At 46.3% G+C, this 17,999-nt stretch overlaps 8 protein-coding genes across 8 annotated transcripts, besides 11 other annotated features; all 8 read left to right on the top strand.

The window, feature by feature from the left end:
* Nucleotides 1-20: 20 nt before the first annotated feature.
* Nucleotides 21-51: a microsatellite.
* A 140-nt stretch (nucleotides 52-191) lies between these two features.
* On the top strand, nucleotides 192-1,952 carry TraAM80_05459 (uncharacterized protein; the record flags this gene model as incomplete). Its single annotated transcript, XM_029382338.1, has 1 exon — nucleotides 192-1,952. One exon carries the CDS (start codon nucleotides 192-194, stop codon nucleotides 1,950-1,952), a length of 1,761 nt encoding a protein of 586 aa, XP_029237807.1.
* A 351-nt stretch (nucleotides 1,953-2,303) lies between these two features.
* Nucleotides 2,304-2,326: a microsatellite.
* Nucleotides 2,327-2,400: 74 nt separating this feature from the next.
* Nucleotides 2,401-2,430: a microsatellite.
* A 5-nt stretch (nucleotides 2,431-2,435) lies between these two features.
* Nucleotides 2,436-5,339, top strand: TraAM80_05458 (uncharacterized protein; the record flags this gene model as incomplete). Its single annotated transcript, XM_029382337.1, has 1 exon — nucleotides 2,436-5,339. The coding sequence occupies one exon, from the start codon at nucleotides 2,436-2,438 to the stop codon at nucleotides 5,337-5,339; it is 2,904 nt and encodes a 967-aa protein (XP_029237806.1).
* A 1,567-nt stretch (nucleotides 5,340-6,906) lies between these two features.
* On the top strand, nucleotides 6,907-7,446 carry TraAM80_05457 (Chain A, Structural Analysis Of A Probable Eukaryotic D-Amino Acid Trna Deacylase; the record flags this gene model as incomplete). Its single annotated transcript, XM_029382336.1, has 1 exon — nucleotides 6,907-7,446. The coding sequence occupies one exon, from the start codon at nucleotides 6,907-6,909 to the stop codon at nucleotides 7,444-7,446; it is 540 nt and encodes a 179-aa protein (XP_029237805.1).
* Nucleotides 7,447-7,606: 160 nt separating this feature from the next.
* Nucleotides 7,607-7,648: a microsatellite.
* An 88-nt stretch (nucleotides 7,649-7,736) lies between these two features.
* Nucleotides 7,737-8,201, top strand: TraAM80_05456 (uncharacterized protein; the record flags this gene model as incomplete). The annotated part of the gene is made up of 1 exon (XM_029382335.1): nucleotides 7,737-8,201. The coding sequence occupies one exon, from the start codon at nucleotides 7,737-7,739 to the stop codon at nucleotides 8,199-8,201; it is 465 nt and encodes a 154-aa protein (XP_029237804.1).
* A 341-nt stretch (nucleotides 8,202-8,542) lies between these two features.
* TraAM80_05455 (aldose 1-epimerase-like protein) lies at nucleotides 8,543-9,409 on the top strand (the record flags this gene model as incomplete). The annotated part of the gene is made up of 1 exon (XM_029382334.1): nucleotides 8,543-9,409. The coding sequence occupies one exon, from the start codon at nucleotides 8,543-8,545 to the stop codon at nucleotides 9,407-9,409; it is 867 nt and encodes a 288-aa protein (XP_029237803.1).
* A 296-nt stretch (nucleotides 9,410-9,705) lies between these two features.
* Nucleotides 9,706-9,746: a microsatellite.
* Nucleotides 9,747-10,139: 393 nt separating this feature from the next.
* On the top strand, nucleotides 10,140-12,236 carry TraAM80_05454 (uncharacterized protein; the record flags this gene model as incomplete). Its single annotated transcript, XM_029382333.1, has 1 exon — nucleotides 10,140-12,236. One exon carries the CDS (start codon nucleotides 10,140-10,142, stop codon nucleotides 12,234-12,236), a length of 2,097 nt encoding a protein of 698 aa, XP_029237802.1.
* A 370-nt stretch (nucleotides 12,237-12,606) lies between these two features.
* Nucleotides 12,607-12,625: a microsatellite.
* A 206-nt stretch (nucleotides 12,626-12,831) lies between these two features.
* Nucleotides 12,832-12,873: a sequence feature (A-rich).
* A 418-nt stretch (nucleotides 12,874-13,291) lies between these two features.
* Nucleotides 13,292-13,321: a microsatellite.
* Nucleotides 13,322-13,626: 305 nt separating this feature from the next.
* Nucleotides 13,627-15,081, top strand: TraAM80_05453 (hydroxyacylglutathione hydrolase; the record flags this gene model as incomplete). The annotated part of the gene is made up of 1 exon (XM_029382332.1): nucleotides 13,627-15,081. One exon carries the CDS (start codon nucleotides 13,627-13,629, stop codon nucleotides 15,079-15,081), a length of 1,455 nt encoding a protein of 484 aa, XP_029237801.1.
* A 114-nt stretch (nucleotides 15,082-15,195) lies between these two features.
* Nucleotides 15,196-15,227: a microsatellite.
* Nucleotides 15,228-15,285: 58 nt separating this feature from the next.
* TraAM80_05452 (putative cleavage and polyadenylation specificity factor) lies at nucleotides 15,286-17,574 on the top strand (the record flags this gene model as incomplete). The annotated part of the gene is made up of 1 exon (XM_029382331.1): nucleotides 15,286-17,574. The coding sequence occupies one exon, from the start codon at nucleotides 15,286-15,288 to the stop codon at nucleotides 17,572-17,574; it is 2,289 nt and encodes a 762-aa protein (XP_029237800.1).
* Nucleotides 17,575-17,836: 262 nt separating this feature from the next.
* Nucleotides 17,837-17,862: a microsatellite.
* A 45-nt stretch (nucleotides 17,863-17,907) lies between these two features.
* Nucleotides 17,908-17,930: a microsatellite.
* Between the last annotated feature and the right edge of the window lie 69 nt (nucleotides 17,931-17,999).

Below are 17,999 nucleotides of genomic sequence, written 5' to 3'. Positions count from 1 at the left end.
TTTTGTTTCTTTTCCATAACTTTGTTTTTTTGTTTTTTTTTTTTTTTTGTTGTGGGGAGGGGAGAGGAAGGGATTTCTCCTCCTTCGTCTGTGGCGACTTTTTTCCATGTTGTTTTTGCCTTCTCTTCGTTCTTTTGTCGTCAGTCACGTAGCTGCGGATTTTGCCCGCCATTCGTTGCCGTCGAGGTTTAATGAGGAGCTGCCATGGGGGACAGACGGCGCATGTTGGAGGGTCTGGTGGGGATGGAGATAAAACCAGGCCGGAAAACGCAGTAAAGAGTCGACGGAGAAAGAAACACCAATGTGTTCCGCGTATCCTGAGAGATCTCTGCTACACTGTGGTTAAGGAGCACCATCGGTATTGGTGGTTGCGGCAACAGCGGCTGCTGGAGATCACACTCACACACATACATAATTGTAAACCACCGCAGCAGGTGGATACGCCACCGCATGCAACGAAGCGTTTTCCACTCACATCTATTACATCAATTGGGATAAAGGGGGAGAATTCATTTTACTTTCATGTCTCTGGTGATCATACGTATTATTATTATGCACCGAAAGCTATTGAGATTGTCCTTGAAATTCAACGTTACGTTGCATCTGCGAATGCTGTGGCTCTTCTTTTGGATACGAAAGAAGCGCAAAAAAGAGTTCTCATGGAGGAGCTCATCATGGGTACCATTCATTTACCTGGGGTTTGGCAAGACACAAAGAATAGTCTATATCCGTGGCATAATCGACGCTTGCTGAGGTTACAACGGGAAATTAGCAAGGCGTTGAAGAATGGAAGTATCGCCGGAAGTGAAAAGCTGCATGATTTAATTCTTCATTGGAAGATGAGGGGCGAAAACGATGACATGGATCTAACTAAGTTACGCCGTGCATTGGACGTGATAAAAGAGGAATGTGTGAGCGATTTGATACATAAGTGTGTAAAGCCTCCGCCGGCCCCGTTTTGCCTTGCTTTCGCTGTGTGTGTTGAGGATGTTTTACAGAGAACTGTCATTCAGCCTAACTTTGACAAGATCATGTCTACTCTTCGAGAAGATACCACCTTATTGGGGAAAAAAGTACTGTTTAACCAAAAATGTGAATTGTTACGGGGAAGGTCAGCTGATGTTTTTGAACTTCCGAGGGACTTGCGTTCAATTAACTACAAACTCGTGCAGCGCAACTTTGACGCCTTGACAAACCTCCAAAGCCCCAACGACCTGATAGATCAGGTAGTCAACATTGCCGCATGCATGTACTTGACCGTCTACGTGACGGCAAGGTTTCCCGACAAGAATTCCGTCTTGCCAGCAACCAGCTCTAGAGCCCATCATGTTGGCAAGAGCGCCGTGGCAGATGAGCATTCTTTGCCCTTGCTGCGAAGCAAAACATTGACTGAAGCAAAGAGTGCTCCCTGTCTGGATCCATGCGAGCCCAGGAATGCAACTTTGCAGCATGAGGAGAGGGAGGACAATAAGGACAAGGAGATGTATGGAGGTCTTGACGCGTATTCAAATCAGAAGGAACCTTCTTCTGAGTCGCTGGGCAGTACGACGTTATCCTCCACTAATGCGCCTGCGTTGAGTGAGAGGCATTTGCTGGATGACAGCTCCGCAGACGCCGCATCCCGGTTGCGTCGCTCGAGCTCTAGCGAGTACCGAGAAATGGTGTTGCCCATCAGTCCGAATGAATCTGTTGATAACAATGAGGATGAGCTCAATCTATCTCCACTGCACGTGGATTTGGGACTTATGGCCCGACTGCATCATGGAGGATGTTCTATGGATGAAATGTTTCCACTTTTCGTGCACTTGTTGTGTGAGATAGATGTTCCAGAGCTTTGCATTATCGAACATTTTATTGACGTTTTGCGCGACCCTGATGACACGTCAGAGCGTGCCTATTACTTTACGACGCTAGCAGCCGCTATAAAAACGGTGTGCGAGTGGCAACCTTGATATGCGCCATCGATGCCAGTGGACGCCCAGAGCCAAAAGGAAGGCGAACAAGCAAATGGATGGTGGTGAATCGGCTGTTGTGCCGTAGTCTGATGACATTGACGATGAGATTTCCCTCTGAAGAACTGCTGAGTATTCAGTTGTCGTAAGTGTACTGGCGTCCTCATATTTTTATGCCAATGACACAAACTGTCTTATATATAGTTTAGTTTTGATATGTTTTTGGCGTTATTTACGATTTTTGTTGTGAGATGTGACTGAGGGAAAGGTGGGAGAATTAGGGGTCCGCAGCGCATGGTTCACGTTTACATCATATTATCTTTGCGGATTTGCCGTTGCTAAATAAAAAGAATATATATATATATATATTATATTCTTTCTTCTCGCTTCAATTCCCTGGCAGTGGCTTCTCTCGCTTTATTCCAAGAGCAATAAAACACATCCTAGGAAAAAAGAAAAACTACAAAACAAAAAAAAAGTATCATGCTTAAAGTGATGAACGCATCCTTATTCGCTTTGGTCTTGATATCTGCAGGCGTTGCCGTGCATGCGGCTGTCCCTTATCTTAAACCCAAAGGACCTATGCCTGATACTGCTGAACTTGCAGAATCCGCTCTGGCCCCATTTATGGCATTCGACGGCGGATATCTCTATACTGCTGAGGGGCACCAAGACATCCCATCTGTATGTGGGGCAGAGGCTCATGCAGCGTCTCGCCTTATGTTCCCTGTCACACTCAAAGACCTCGATCGACTTTATGGAACATTGTCTACGCAGTATTTGAATCAATCCTCCACCGCATCCCAGGCCAAACTGGACATGGTGGAAGGGTGTTTTCTCCGTTCCGACGGGGAAGATGTGCCATGCGTAGCGTGGTTACACTCTAATCCAGAACAGTGCCGCATGAATATAAAGGATTCTACAGCTTATTGGGCTTCTTGTGACCGCTCTTCATTGTTTTCATTCTCTGAAAAAGTGTTTGGAGGAGGGGCTGACTTGTTTGTGAAGAATGTGCTTTGGGTTCGTGGGTTGCGTGAGCGGCTCCGGCGATCCATCAGGCTAACACAAGAATCTGCTGTGGCTGGGAAAAGGCTTTGGAATATTGTGTCGGCTGGATGGGAAAAGAATGCCATTCCGGAAGATCAACAGGCCTTTCGCGAGGCTGTCAGTGCGAGGGGGGCGAAAATTGTTACCAAGGCCTACGCCGATGTTATGGATAAATGGACTCTTATAAAGAAGTGGATAAAACCCTCGGTGGGAGAAGTTGAAGGTGATGCAGATGCCTTTGCAACGGAAAATGGAGGGCCTCTTTTATCGTCTCAAGCAGATTGTAACCCTTCCATTTTCATGGATGAATGGTTAAATTATTTTGATCAGATCTTATTTGGGTATCGCATTGCCACTGGAGTTGAACAGGAGGTTGATTCACTTTTTAAGGGCTTCAAAGTATTTTTCAATAAAACGGTGAAAAATGTCAATCGTCTGGGTCGTCTGCCGTGTGTAGCGACCTCCTTCGCCGTGGCAAAGATGCTTTTTGAAGATTTCCCAGTTCGTCTGGCGTACTGGAATATGATGAATGAAACAGAGTCCGGTGATATACTTTGGCCACTACGAAGTTTCGCGATGTTGGGCGATTCGAATGAAACGGTCATGCGAAATCGCGATTACCTGCTAAAATTTTTGGAAGTGGCGTTGGGGTACTTATCAAAAAAGCCTCATGTGGATAATATTTTCGACGGCAACGTTCCTTTGGCGGAGTGTGTCACACGAGCCATACTGCGTGCCCCTGGCCCAGACGGTAGTCCAGCCCCGAGTTCTCTGTATGAGTGCTTTTCCTTTCTGCGTAATTCCTCGCAACACACATTTCGTAACGGTGTTGCTCAGAGCGCGGCAGACACTGTGATTGGCTTGGGGAAAGATGTGAAATTACCGGTGCCACCCTGTCCTTGGGGTTTTACCCGCCCAAGCGGCAATATGTGGAATGCTCAGGAGGCATGTGTTATGTGTCCACCGGGATCATTTGATGATGCAAATGGTGGCTGTCGTTGTAGTACCGACTCAGTTCCCAGTGAAAACGGCTGCAAGGCGCGAGAAGACAAGGTCGCGGTCATACCTACGTGGACGTGGGCGGTAGACCCATCGGAGGTCTACGTCACCAATGATGGCGGAGAGAATCAGGAACCCTTTCTTGTGGTGAGCCCTGCAAACAACTCTAAGGAGGATGACAGGGTGGTCGTGGAAATTCATTGCTCCAAGGGACTGACACGCTTTGATACAGAAATGTTGATGCCCCACAACAGCACCTCCGCCTCGGTGCAGCGTGTGAGTGTCCCCCTACAAAACTCCATGACTGTTGTATCAACATCAACAATTTTCCTAACTCTGAGAGAGTCAGCGGCGTTCGGTGGTGAGCAGTGTGATTTTTATGTCCAGGTGAAGTCTTCCACGTCTCGAGACTCTCCGGTGGTCCATGCCGGAAGCGTTTTTATTTTGCCGTCCATTTCGGAACTTGATATTCATGCCGACACCCACACTAACCCTGTAACCTCATCATCCTCCTCAGAGTCAGAGACGAGTTTCGCCTTGTGTAACATGGTACCCAAGAGTAACACAGGATCTGCGACCGTCTCAGTTTGCGTGACATCCAGTGGAAAGTTGGCACTTTTGCTCGACACGCAAGCGTACTCGCCTCTCACCGTGAATGCGTTTGGTATTCTTAAACAAAAGATTTGGGCTGATAGAACACAAGCTGCCGCTCTCGGTCGTGGGATGCAGCCCATGTGGGATCGCATGTGTCTTGCCATTCGAATCAATGTTGAACAACGGAAAGGGCTACGTGCATTGAAGGAGGTTTTCAGTGGACATTTTCCTCTTGCTAGAAATATACGTGAACGAATTTTGCTCCCAGATACTGCCGAGCGTGGAATTGTAGAAATTCAGATCGTGGACCGCTGCACAGCCCCTGCCTATTTACACGATACCGCTTGTCTAAACGCAAGGCTCGCCTTTTCTTCAGGTGCGATACACAAGGTGGCATTTGAGTTACCGATCAACAGTACCACCACAAAACCAGAGGTGTCCGTAAATGGAGAAGAGCAAGGCCTCCCACGGTCCCCAGCCCCTTGGTGGAGGCTGCCACTTATCGTGAGTAGCGCCGTTGTTGCCACACTGCTTATATTAGTGAGAACGCTCCTGTTGGTCTACAGGTTTTCTGCCCCTCACAGATCTCAACGTGAGGAAGCGGAGATGAATGAAATTTGTCCCGGCGACGAGCCCCATGAAACAGAAGTACCCGTCAAGGAGGAGAATAAGCCCTCGTTGTCGTTGCTGCAGCTGTCGGTGGTGTCTACGAGATGTTCAACTGAAGATTATGCGGCGTCTGGTTAAATGGATTATTGCTATTTATACTTTTTTTACACGCTCACTGCAAGTTTTTGTATTTGGGTGTTCTCTTCTCTCTTCCCCCTGTGTGCTGCTGTTGTTAACCTTTAATGGTTCCGCTTATTCCTAGCCAATTTTTGTTTGTTTGGTTAAGGAACATGTCGTGTGAAGGTCTTCAAAGTCCCACGTGATGCACGTGGTCGCTTTCTATGCGCATTTAATACACGTGAAGGTATTCATTGCCTCCGGCAGTTTTTTTTTTTTTTACGGCAGGCCGGTAAGGACTGACGTCGTGCATGTTTCTTCTGCTCTTATTTTTTTTTGTGTATATATGCGGGGTTTGGTTTTGTTATCATATTAATACATTGTGGAGGGGAATCGGGGAGGTGGATTTTACAGTGAATTATGTTTGTTCGACATTTTTATGGGTTGAATTTCGGACCGTGTGTGGCGTCAGCATGTGCCTCTGACGTTTCATGACTCCCTCCTTGCTGCTTTTGATTGGGGTTCTTGGGTTTACCTTATTTTTCTTTGCCTTTTTTTTCTGTGTTTGTCGAGAGAAAAAAAAGAAATATTTTGACAATCAAAGAGGGGGAAAAAAAAGAAGATATCAATTGTGCAATCCGTTTTTCTTCAGGTTGTAATAGCGTAGGTGGCGCAAGAGGTCCGATGTGGCGTTCATGACAGGTAATAGCTTCAGCAGGAACGAATAGCTGTTGCTGTTTTGTTTTTTTTTGTTGTGATGGCGGAAACGACTTCTGGGCAGTCGGGATTGCGTTATGTCTACGTCGTCATGGTGGACGGCTGTGAGGTTACAAATTTCAACTGCGAGGGTGCTTTTTTTTTTTGGCGACATTTTAAAAGACAACGGAAAGCGTCTGGCAGCTTCGGCAGTGACTAATGGATATCTACGTGCTCAGCTGCGTTGCAAACCACGATCGATAGTGTATCTTGTGGGAGCAGGGATAGTGCAACATAATGGCCTGATCTAAAAGCGTTGTACATAGTGCTTCTTTTAAATCTACATTGGGCGCTTTGCACACCGTCATCTAACTTTCTTGACAAAGAGGATGCGTCAGGTGGTGTGAGGGGGCATTGGCTTTTTGCGTTGTGTAGCTAACTGTCCCGAGGTGGCAATCGCGCTTGATGCATGCTGAGAGGGACGTTGACGTGTGTCATCTATAGACCATTGACGAATCAAGCTGATGGAATACCTTAGTGGTTGCAGGACGGTGAGTTGATTGGAGGGAATTAGAGTATGAGCTCGTTGTTGTTGTTCTCAAGCTTTTTTATTTGAGTTTGCGACTAAAAAGCAGTAACTGGAAACTGACCCAAAAGAGAGAAAAGGGGTAATCGCAACAAAGTGAGGTTGTGGTGTTGGATCTCAACTACGTTTAAGTGGCACAAAAGGAAGGGGAAGAGTCTTTCTCGCTTCTGCATTGCGTTTGTGATCTAGTGAGTTGGTGGCTGGGGAGGTTCTATTGGAATGTGTTTGTGTATGGCGGGCTACTCTGAGTTATATGTGTGGGTGTGTCTCTTTATTATTATTATTTGGCGCTAGTCTCTGCGGGTAATGACAATTCGTGTGTTGTTGCAGTCTATTGAGAAGGGAGCGATCCTCGTCGATAACGTCGGACGCTACGTCTCGGTTGGTCGTGGGGTTGCCATTTACGTCGCCTTCCTGGGGGACGTGGACGACGCTGCGCTTGAGCAAGCCGTTGCGACCATCATGAGTGGAGTGCTAGTCCACCGCTGCCTGCCTGAGAATGCCTCAACGACCTCCATTGTATCGCTGAACGACTACCGTGATGCCGACATTCTTGTCGTTCCGCAGGCCTCACTTGGGGGAAAACTTAAGGGTCGCCGCGTTCAGTTCCACGCACTGGTGGAGAAGTCACGGGGATTGTGGTTGTACGACCGCTTTTGTCAACTGCTTCGGGCGGCAAGAGGCATTGACGCATCCTCCGTGGATGAGAACGGGGTACCGGTAAATGAAGCAGTTGGTTCCCTGGAGTTACAACAAGGCGGTCTTGTCATTAACGGAACGTACGGAAATCGTCAAGGGCTGAAAATAGAGTCAGAGGGGCCGATGACACACTTCTTGGATCTTTGATTAGTTTAAATTTTTTGCGTGGGCGATTCTTCATCATCTCAACTGGATATTTTTTTCCCCACACTTTTCCACTTGTTTTTTTTTTCTCTCTTTGCATTGTCCCCGCATCTTGTAACTTGCAGATGTTTTGTTTTTGTCTGTTTGTTTGCGTGCGCGTAAGATATATTTATATATAAATATATAAATATAATTTATATGTATACTTGTGTTTGTGATGTTTGTTTTCTTTTTGCCATCGCTTCGCGTGACACACACGCACACGGGGTGGGGTCATTAAGTAAGAGCGGTGTATGCGTTGCAGCCGCCTCACGGCCTGTCATGCTCCAGCGGTGGCTCACGTATCCGGTGAGACGGCCACAGGCCGAGGGTTGCTGTGGACGCCTCAGCAGTTGTGCTACCGGCAGCTCATGAAGAGTCTGCGTGCGGCATACTTTCACGATCGATCGAAACTCTTTTGGTCGCGTCACCGAGTGCTCGTGGAGTTCTATAAGTATTCCGGCGAAACGGACGAGGAGGCGATTCGGCAGCTCGTGGGCATAGGTCTTGAGGTTGCGGCATTTATACAGCACCACATGCACACGGATGTGGAACGCATCATCAAACACAACGAGAAAATGCTCATGCTTTCGGCAGACAAGGCGAAGAAGTTCCGCGCAGACTACCTGCTCGCTGAGAAACAGCATGACTCGTGGTGCAAACAGAAGATTAAAGCCATTTTGACGCGCCGACCGCCCCCACCGTACCCATTTTTTTAATTCCAGGGGCAGAGGGAGAAGAATGGGAGAACAAAAATATGTCAGGTTGCCTTACAAAGGTGGTTGAATAAAAATATTGGTCCAATTTTGGTTGCTTTTCTTCTTCTTCCTGTGTGTGTGTATGTACGTATGCGTGCTTGTAATGGCACTTCTTCCCTTCCTCGCGCTTTTCTTTGGGGTTTTCGTTTGGTTTTGGTTTTGTTCCCGTCTTGGCGTTAAAATTAATATTTGCCTGTTAGTGTGACATCTCTGGCGAAGGAAAAACAAAAGCCCGTTGAGTACTTTGTGCTTTTGTGTTAGTTTTTCCGATTTAAGTCTCTTTTCTTCTTTCGTTGGATTCAATGACCCAATCGGTTGTTGTGGCAAAACACAGCGATGGCTCCTCCATCACTGTGCACACGCAGGGCGCCCACCTTACCAGTTGGCGCAATGCGGGAGGTGAGGAGCTTCTGTACACAAGCCCGGCTGCCGTGTATAAGGAAGGGACGCCAATTCGAGGTGGGGTTCCCATCATCTTTCCACAGTTTGGGAATCTTGGATCGCTTCCTTCGCACGGTTTTGCGCGTATTCGTAAGTGGAAGGTGAATGAAGTACAAAGCGGAATGGCATCCTTCATACTGGAAGTGCCCGCAACTGATCTTCAGACGCAGAAGATGGAAGTCAAACAAGACAAGAATACATCGTTGGTAGGCAACGTTACCCTGTTGTACACTATCACATTCAACAACAAGCAGCTGCAGCTGCAGATGGAAGTCGCAAGTCATGTTCCTGACGAGAATGTTAAATTTACGTTTGCGTTTCACACATATTTTGCGGTTGAAGACGTCACACGTACTTTGGTTAATGGGGTGAACTTGACCTCTTACATTGATAATCTGTCAAACGAACGCAACCTTCAAGTTCCACAGCAGCTGTGGACCTTTACAAAAGAGGTGGATCGCATCTACAATAATCAAAAGTGCGCGGTATTGTTGTTGGATATGGGGAAACCTCGGACGACGCATATATCAAGTGAACATCTTCCAGATGTTGTGGTGTGGAATCCTTGGGTAGCGAAAACAGCCAGAATGAAGGATCTTCCCACTGACGGCTACAAGAAATTTGTCTGCGTGGAGCACGGTTCCATATTAAAGGAGGTGACGCTCCCGCCCAAAGGTATATGGAAAGCGTCGCAGTGCATTCATTTACTTTCCTTCTCCAAAATGTAGATTATTGTACAGAGTCTGTTTTTCCTCTTGCACTGGCGCATATGCATTTCGAGGTTAATACAGTAGAGGGAAGTAAAAGTACGAGACGGTAGGAAAAAAAAAAAAAAAATGGATACGAGTAGTCGAAAGTTGATGAATACATGGCTGGGACAGCTCAGAAATGAGTCATCCTCTAGAAGAGGGATGTATGTGGGAGGGGGGGAAGGGGGTGGATAATTGAATGCAGGCAAACAATAAAAATGGGTGTCTGAAAACAACATAAGAGAATCATTTTTTTAGGGTATTCAAGACGTACCGAAACACAGAAAAGAGGGAGGACGAAAAAAGAAAAAAAAAATATACTATCTGTTTATATTCCTTTGTTTGGAAGTGGGTTTTGTGTGTGCCTTAATCCACTGGTGTGGTTTTCACCAGAGTGTTTCTCTTTGCAGGAACATGTTCGACTGCTGTTTCCGTTGTGATGGAATTCAGGAATAATGCGCTCGCACGTTGCCTCGCTCTCTACTTTGGTATCTTGCCTTATAGTCACCTACATATTGTTCATCAGTGTTGTCGTCAGCTCTTTCCAGTCTGCAGAGCAGCGACGCGGAGTGGCGAGGCAAACGGGCAGTCAACTGATTGTGTTAGCGAAGAAAGGGGGGCGGTAAAAGGGCACGCCAAAAACAAAAGAGAAACAAAAAAAAACACAAGGCAAAAAGGACGAAAGTAGATGGAAAAAGAAGGGGCCTCCATGGGACTCTCATCGGATGGGTACCTCTGTCGTTCATTTCTATCAAAACTCGTGGATTTGGCGTTTTGGGACGCGGAGAAGCAAAGGCTGCGTGCCCCCAGAAAAGTGGTGGAAGCTCTGCAAAGTGGTCTACAGCAACACGCGGAGGAGTATTACCGGGCTGTTGTAGAACACTTCGATCAGTTTTTGGTTTGTCTGAAAGATCACGGGGCTTCAGCATTAGATGGGTATAAAGTCTTCTTCGCCTTCCCAAATAAGGACGGTACGATGACAGAACTTTTTCCCAACGGAATTTCTGTCAAGGTTACTGCAGAAAATTATAGGTATTTCTTGAGCTTGGTTCATAACGTGCGACATAATTTGCCTGCCCTGTTGCGTGATTTGCCCATTGATCCTAAGCTGCACCTCAGTGGGGACTATTACCCAGTAGCCTCCTTTATTACTGAGCACTTGTTGAACCTGTCTTCGGAGTGGTACATTGATAATGAGGAGGACTGGGACGCCCTCAACGTGACCTATTGTTTACCCTTTAATGGGAAGTTGTTTGATGTTTTTCCTGGAATGCATAATGCATTGGTTCCATACTGGAATGCCAAGCGCTTTGGAATAAATGCAATGAGGTTGCTGCAACAGCTCACGGCAGGGCATCAACTCTCTGCTCAGTTTTTTGCCCCTCTGGAAGAACTTCAGCAGCAGCTGCTGTCAATAAAGTCGCGCGGCTACTTGGATTTTTTACATACTTTGCAGAGGATGAACGGACCTTTTGGGCGTATTTTAAGCGTGGAAGAATTTGATGCCATTGGCCTTACTTACAGCATACCAACAGGAAACACCTTTGTTCCTCTCATACCTGGTAAAGAGCATGAGCGTGTGGCCTATGAAGACAAGGATCTCTTTGTAAGCTTGGCAATAGCCAAGTTGATGGAAACGATGGCACCGCCAACACGTTCCAGTAACTTTGCATTTTCGCCACATCCACTGATCGATAATATGCCGCCATCAGAGAAAGCATTTTGGGATACCGTTGAAGCCATCACGAACGATCCTGCCAAAGCTGTGGGCCTCTGTTTTGCAATAAGAGTCCTGGGTCAGGATATTTTTCTTAAAGAGTGCGGGGACAATATCGGTGTTACTAAAGAGAATTTGAAGGAGTACGTTGACTGCTTGTATCAAAGGCAGGAGATGATTCACAACGCATTCGTCCAAAACGAAATTCAAGCCACTGAGATGGGTGTGGTGCCATCAAACCACACACCACCGACCACTGCAAAGCAGCTAATGGAATCGCTTCATCAATACCCGCCACAGAATTCTCGTCTGTGGAATACATTTACGCTAGATCCAGAGGATGAAAACAATGAAATATTTCATATTGTAAATACTATTGCAAGCAGGAAGGACAAGCACATGGCAGGGGAGCTTGAAGGGCCACTTTTCTTTGCTATTCCCATTCCTGGAAAAGGGCTGTACAAATTATTGCCCCATGGAGAAAAAATTTTAGTTACAAGGTTAAATGAAAAGGAATTTGTGGAACGAATTTGGTATGAAGAGAAACGTCTTCGTTGCATGGCTTCTACTGCATGGAAGCGTAAATCAACTAAGGCTCAACTGGATGCGACTGTACTGTTTGAACCAACCGACAAATTTTTACCTGGATGCTCTCATCTGTCCAGGATAGAAGTTGTTGAGTCTCTACCAAGCCAACAACAAAGAATATACTACAATCCTTCTTCCGGACTGATGAGAGTCACGACCTGGGCCACGCTTGATGAAATTGATATGTATAAGAAGAATCTCACGTTGTTAAAACGAAGTAGAAATCGATTGTCCCCACGAATGTTTCAGGAGTTGGGCCTCCGGTACGCTTTGATGGTGGGAGGAGAGGAGTTAGAATTGGTGAAGGACGGTCGACGACGATTTGTTGCGATGCACGAGTTGGACAGTTATGTGGATATGGCTGTTTGTAAACTAGAAGAGTTACGACATCATATCCTGCAGCAGAATGAAGTGTATTCCTATAGCTGGGTTGTGCCATCTCACCATCCACGTCCGCAACGCAATACTTTGCGGTCTGCCCAAATGAAAAGAACAAAATAAGAAATAAAACTGTGATGTCAGCGTTTTCATCACAGTTGTTTCATGCGGATGTGCTTTCCCATGTGAGCATATTGGCGCTCTTGGGTCTACAATGCATTTTTCAGCCCTTTTGTCGGCCGTGAGCAGGACAACAAAACTAAGCGGACGTTGTTTTATGGCGGTAGAAGAGGTGGGAACTTGCGTGCACTGTGAGCAAACGTTTTTCTCCTCATCTGTGAGTCTACTGCTTCTCACCGCATCCTCCCCAAACTTACACGCACCCACATGCACACCCGCGCACCAGAACGTGGTCGCCTTATATACAAAGTAAAGAGGGAAATAAAGGAGAAGGAAAACCACTGCATTTGCAGAATGGGTGTGCGTCTGATGGTTTTTTCTTTTTTTTTTTTACCCGTGCAAATTGAACATCTCTTGACCAATACTTTTTTGTTGTTTCTCTGTCGTTTTTTTAAAAAAATATTTTCTCTTTTCCCTTCACCCGCATTTATGCATGACGAACCTCAGGAACAAATACACACCAGTTCAATAAGGCAGCAATACAAACTGTAAGGGAACATTGAAAAGTTCCCGTTGGTTTTGCGTGTAACCGTTCTTGTTATTGTACTTGTTTTGTTCTTTAATGTTTATTTATTTATTTTTGCAATGTATAATGATGCTGAGTAGATGAGCGAGGCGCCCATGTACATTTAATACTCCCTTTATTTTCATTTTTTATTCTCTATTATATTCACTATCTTTGTACTGTGAATGAACACAACAAAAATGATGGTGTACTAATGCTTGCAATCCGTATGAGGTGCGGCTTTTATGCAAATCTTTCTGTATGTGTGCGTGTGTGTGCCGCCCACACTTGTTGGGCGACTAAAGGAGTGTGTGCGTATACTGATCGTTGCTATTTTTTCCTCTATGTATGTATATTGTGGTTTTGCTCTTGTTTTTGAAGGCACTTAATTATTGTGATTTTTTTTCGTTGTTTATTTATATTTTATTTTTGTTTGGGCTTTACTTGTTTTGTTGAGGATTTGGTCCTCATGCCGAAGCGAGTTATTGCCTGACTCTCTCACTCTCTCTCTCTCTCTCTCTCTGATACTAATGTGTGTGTGTATGGAGAGGGGGTCTCTTTCGCTATTCTCCCAGGGAACGTACGTGGTGTGACGTTACCGCAAATAATCGTCTTTTCCCTTTCTTTTTTGTTGTTTTTGCTCCATCTTTCGTGGGCGGATACTTGCATATTTCGCCTGTTGGAGTCGATCTTTTCGTTGCTGGGTGATCCGCACTCATACGTACATGCAAACATGTGCATTCATACTCCTCCTTTTATTTGGCTCTATACATAACAGCGTTGTCTTTTTTTTTTTTGTTATTGTCGCAGCACAAGGTGTGGAACTCCATGACGAGCCCAGTAGCACGCGGCGGAATAGGGCTGCAACAACTCATAGGCCCCTCCCTCCTCCTGGGGGGGCTTGGCTCGCTCTGTATTTCAGGAATAACAGGCATACCAACCACAGTGATTATGACTCTTTTTATTTATTTATCAGGTCTTGTGCCGGAAAACGAGTACTTCCCCCAAATGTGGTTCAAAGGAAATATATTTACTGGGCTATATCATCTTTATTGCACGCATACTATTGGGTACACGTACGTGCGACCGATGCTTCATGCACGACAGGACCTTCCTCACTCTGACTACCGCCATGGTGTGAGATCTTTGAGTGATGTTCACAAACCATCATTGTTGTTTCCTGCAGAATTGAAGACAAACTCAAATTTTTATGAACGAGGTGGGGGGTTGGTTGACCTAAAGAGTCTTGGTGAAGCGTACAAGGAAGGCTATAGGGGGGTTTCTGTCGTTCCAGTCCCTATACTGGCGGACAATTACGCATACTTGATTTTGAGCTTCTCTACGAAGCGGTGTGTCGCGGTCGATCCAGCAGACCCCAAACTCGTACTGTACATTCTGACTGTCGTCCGTCACTTAACAGAGGTGGATTTTGTGCTGACGGACATCCTTACCACCCACAAACATTGGGATCACGCAGGAGGTAATCTGGAGCTTCAACAATGTTCACAAAGCAGCAGCGATGCGGAATCCACGAAACTCGTGGACGCTCAGTTGAAAATTTACGGTTCTGTGACTGACAAACCTCATGCGTGTACAAACTTTGTTGAGGGTGGCGAAGTGTTGTCGCTTGCAGGTGGAAGCGTGGAAGTCGCTGTGTTTTCTTCTCCTGGACACACCGTTGGCTCTGTTATGTTTCTTGTGGGAGAAGTTTGCATGGAACCTCATGGCCCACAACGTCTGGCAGTTTTCACGGGGGATTGTATTTTCTGCGGAGGTTGCGGTGCCATGTTTGAGGTTACATCCGTTGATGAAGTGGTACAAACACGGGAATTGTTTTTTAGCGATCGTTTGCGGACGCATCCTGCAACGAATAAAATACTCTCAGCAGATGATGTGTTAGTGTACGTGGGGCACGAGTATACAGAGCGCCTGATTACGGAAATGCTGAAGTTGCACGCGAAGGATCCCAATAAGGAAGAAGTCAATCCAGAAATGCGTAAGTATCGCAAGGCATTGAGTCAGGCTAAACGATCCACACGCCTTTTGCGGTCCGCGCGTAAACCAGATTACATCGGCAACTCCGTGTCATTGAGGGGGGTGATTAACACACCCTGGATGCTACCAGCCTGCACGGTTCCCTCAACGTTGGCCATCGAACAAAGAACAAATCCTTTATTGACAGTGAAACGTTCTGTCTTGGAGGCTCTCCAGGAAGGTAAATCCTTTTCGAACAACATCCAAAGAATTATATATGCTTCATCGGAGCGTCATATTCTCGATTAGACGGAAAAAAAGAAAAGAAAATGTAAGGGCGAGGAGGGGAGCATCTGCTTTTGTTTGATGGGGATCCTGAAGTGTGACGTGTTTTTTGGTTGTTTTATTATTATTATTTGACACCTTTTTTTTTTTCTTCTTCTTCTCTCTTCTTCGCATTTCTGTGTTGTGGCTGTTCATCATCTTTAGGTTTTAGCGCAATAAAGCGTAACGATGCTCCCCGCCACCGCAGCAGCCATTGCTGCGCACAACAAATCAACTGGCTCAGTGCTAGATAACGCCTTCAGAGATTCGGACGTCCCTGTCTCAGCCTCTTCAGATGAGGTGGAAATTCTGCCAATTGGTAGTGGAGGGGAAGTTGGCCGTTCCTGTGTTATTCTTCGCTACAAGGGACGCTCCGTGATGCTGGATTGCGGAAATCACCCGGCGAAGAGTGGCCTAGATTCTCTTCCCTTTTTTGACAGTATTCGCTGCGATGAGATTGACGTTGTGCTTATCACTCACTTCCACCTCGATCATTGTGGGGCGCTGCCCTACTTTTGCGAGCAAACCGCCTTTAAAGGGCGTGTTTTCATGACAAGCGCAACCAAGGCCTTTTACAAGATGGTGATGAATGACTTTTTGCGTGTCGGTGCAAGTGCCAACGATATTGTGACAAACGAATGGTTGCAAAGCACCATTGAAAAGATTGAAACGGTAGAATATCATGAGGAGGTTACGGTTAATGGTATTCGCTTTCAACCCTTCAATGCGGGCCATGTCCTTGGAGCGGCGCTTTTTATGGTTGACATTGCCGGTATGAAAGCACTTTACACTGGGGATTTTTCCCGCGTTCCGGATCGCCATCTGTTGGGCGCGGAGGTGCCAACCTACTCACCCGATATTCTTATTGCGGAGAGTACAAATGGAATACGTGAACTGGAGTCACGTGAAGAACGAGAAACACTCTTTACCACATGGGTTCATGATGTTGTAAAGGGTGGAGGACGTTGCCTGGTGCCCGTATTTGCGCTGGGTCGTGCTCAGGAGTTACTTCTTATTCTTGAAGAATATTGGGAAGGACATAAGGAATTGCAGCATATTCCTATTTACTACGCCTCTTCGCTGGCGCAACGATGCATGAAATTATATCAGACATTTGTTAGCGCTATGAACGACCGTGTGAAGCAGCAGCATGCGAATCATCGTAATCCATTCGTCTTTAAATATATTCACTCCCTTGTGGACACACGTTCCTTTGAAGACACAGGTCCATGTGTTGTATTGGCCTCACCTGGCATGCTGCAATCTGGGATTTCACTGGAACTTTTTGAGCGATGGTGCGGTGATAGGCGAAACGGTATCATTGTTGCCGGGTATTGCGTTGATGGCACCATCGCGAAGGATATTCTTGCAAAACCGAAGGAAGTCACAAAGCCAGATGGAAGAGTGCTACCTCTTCGCATGCGTACCATTCAGTCTGTCTCCTTCTCTGCTCACTCAGATGGCAGACAGACGCGTGACTTTATTCAGGCTCTACCCAAGACACAACATGTGATTCTTGTTCACGGAAATGTTGGCGCCATGGGTCAGCTGAAGAATAAACTTCAGCAGGACTTTGCAGAGCGTGGAATGAAGGTCTACTCCACAAAAAATCAGGAGGCCATACGCATTCCCTTCACTGTGCAGCGCACAGCTAAAGTGATGGGAGCATTGGCAACAGTTCCTGCAAGAAACGGGGACTTTGTTAGTGGCGCATTACTCGTCTCCGGGAAGCACTCATACAGCATTGTGCACCCCATCGAAATTCCACTTTTTACAGACCTGAACGTGGCACAGATTCAGCAGGCCATGGTGCTGCCCCTACCTCGTTACAAATCGGCACTTGAAGTACTAGAAGTTTTGCAGCGTTACTTTGCTCAGAGTCAAATGTTCGAGGGGGTCACCCCGCAGCAGCAAGATGTAGTGCCTGAGGAAATTAACGGACGTGAAGTTGATCACACTACAAGCACCACTCGTATTACGGTCTGTGATAACGTGAGCGTGGATGTGCAGCAAAGTGCCAGGTCTCAAACGACATTGACTATTACTTGGACATCGAGTCACCGCAATGATCTTATTGCGGACGTCACGTGCATTGCCTTGACAAAAATTATGCACATTGAGCATGGTACTGATAGTACGGATCCTCTTCCTGTTGAAATTTCTGGGAGTGATCGCATTTTCCGTTTGAAGTGCTTTCATCACATGATGTCCCAGTTTTACCCCTCGGTTATTACAAACCTTGGAACAGGTGTTTGCACGTTGGAGCTTGAGGATGGGCAAACTGCAATCATCACCGATTGCATTGAAATTGAATTGGAGGATAACAAAAAAGCAAACTACTTCTCTGCCGATGTGGAGCGGCTTAAAACAATTTTGAAGCGGGTGTATCTAACTCTTTTTCCCATTCCTGTCGACCAGGGTTGGTGTGATTGCGGTATGATTCACGGAGCAGAGCCTCTTCCAGAAGAAGCTGTATAATGCGAAGCGAGAAATAAAGTGGGCGAGGTGTGAGGAAGAGAGCTTAGCGAACCGTCACGATGTTTTGACGTGTTTGCGTCTCACCGCACTCCAGCATTTATTTTTGTTTAATCTTTTCTGAGCTTTGTCTCTCCTCCGCGAAGAAAGGGAAGAGGCGAAGTAGCCCTCAGCGTCCATCTCTCCTGCTTGTTTACTTAATGAATACATCTGGACCTGTGGGCAGGAGTGTGTGTGCATGTGTGCCTGCGTGTGTCAGGGACGGGACAGACAGACAAACAGACATAGAGAGACGGAGAAGTGGTTAGGTTTTATGGTGGAGCTTGCTGCTACGAGGTGTGTGTGTGTGTGTGTGTGTGACGCTTTAACTGCAGTAACGTTTTTCTTTTCTGTTTTTTTTTTGCTTTCAGCGAACATCCACGATGACT

Source organism: Trypanosoma rangeli (assembly GCF_003719475.1).
Source record: "Trypanosoma rangeli strain AM80 chromosome Unknown Tra_15.4_contig_00177, whole genome shotgun sequence".
NCBI lineage: Eukaryota > Euglenozoa > Kinetoplastea > Trypanosomatida > Trypanosomatidae > Trypanosoma > Trypanosoma rangeli.
This window is presented reverse-complemented; position numbering and strand designations above follow the sequence as displayed.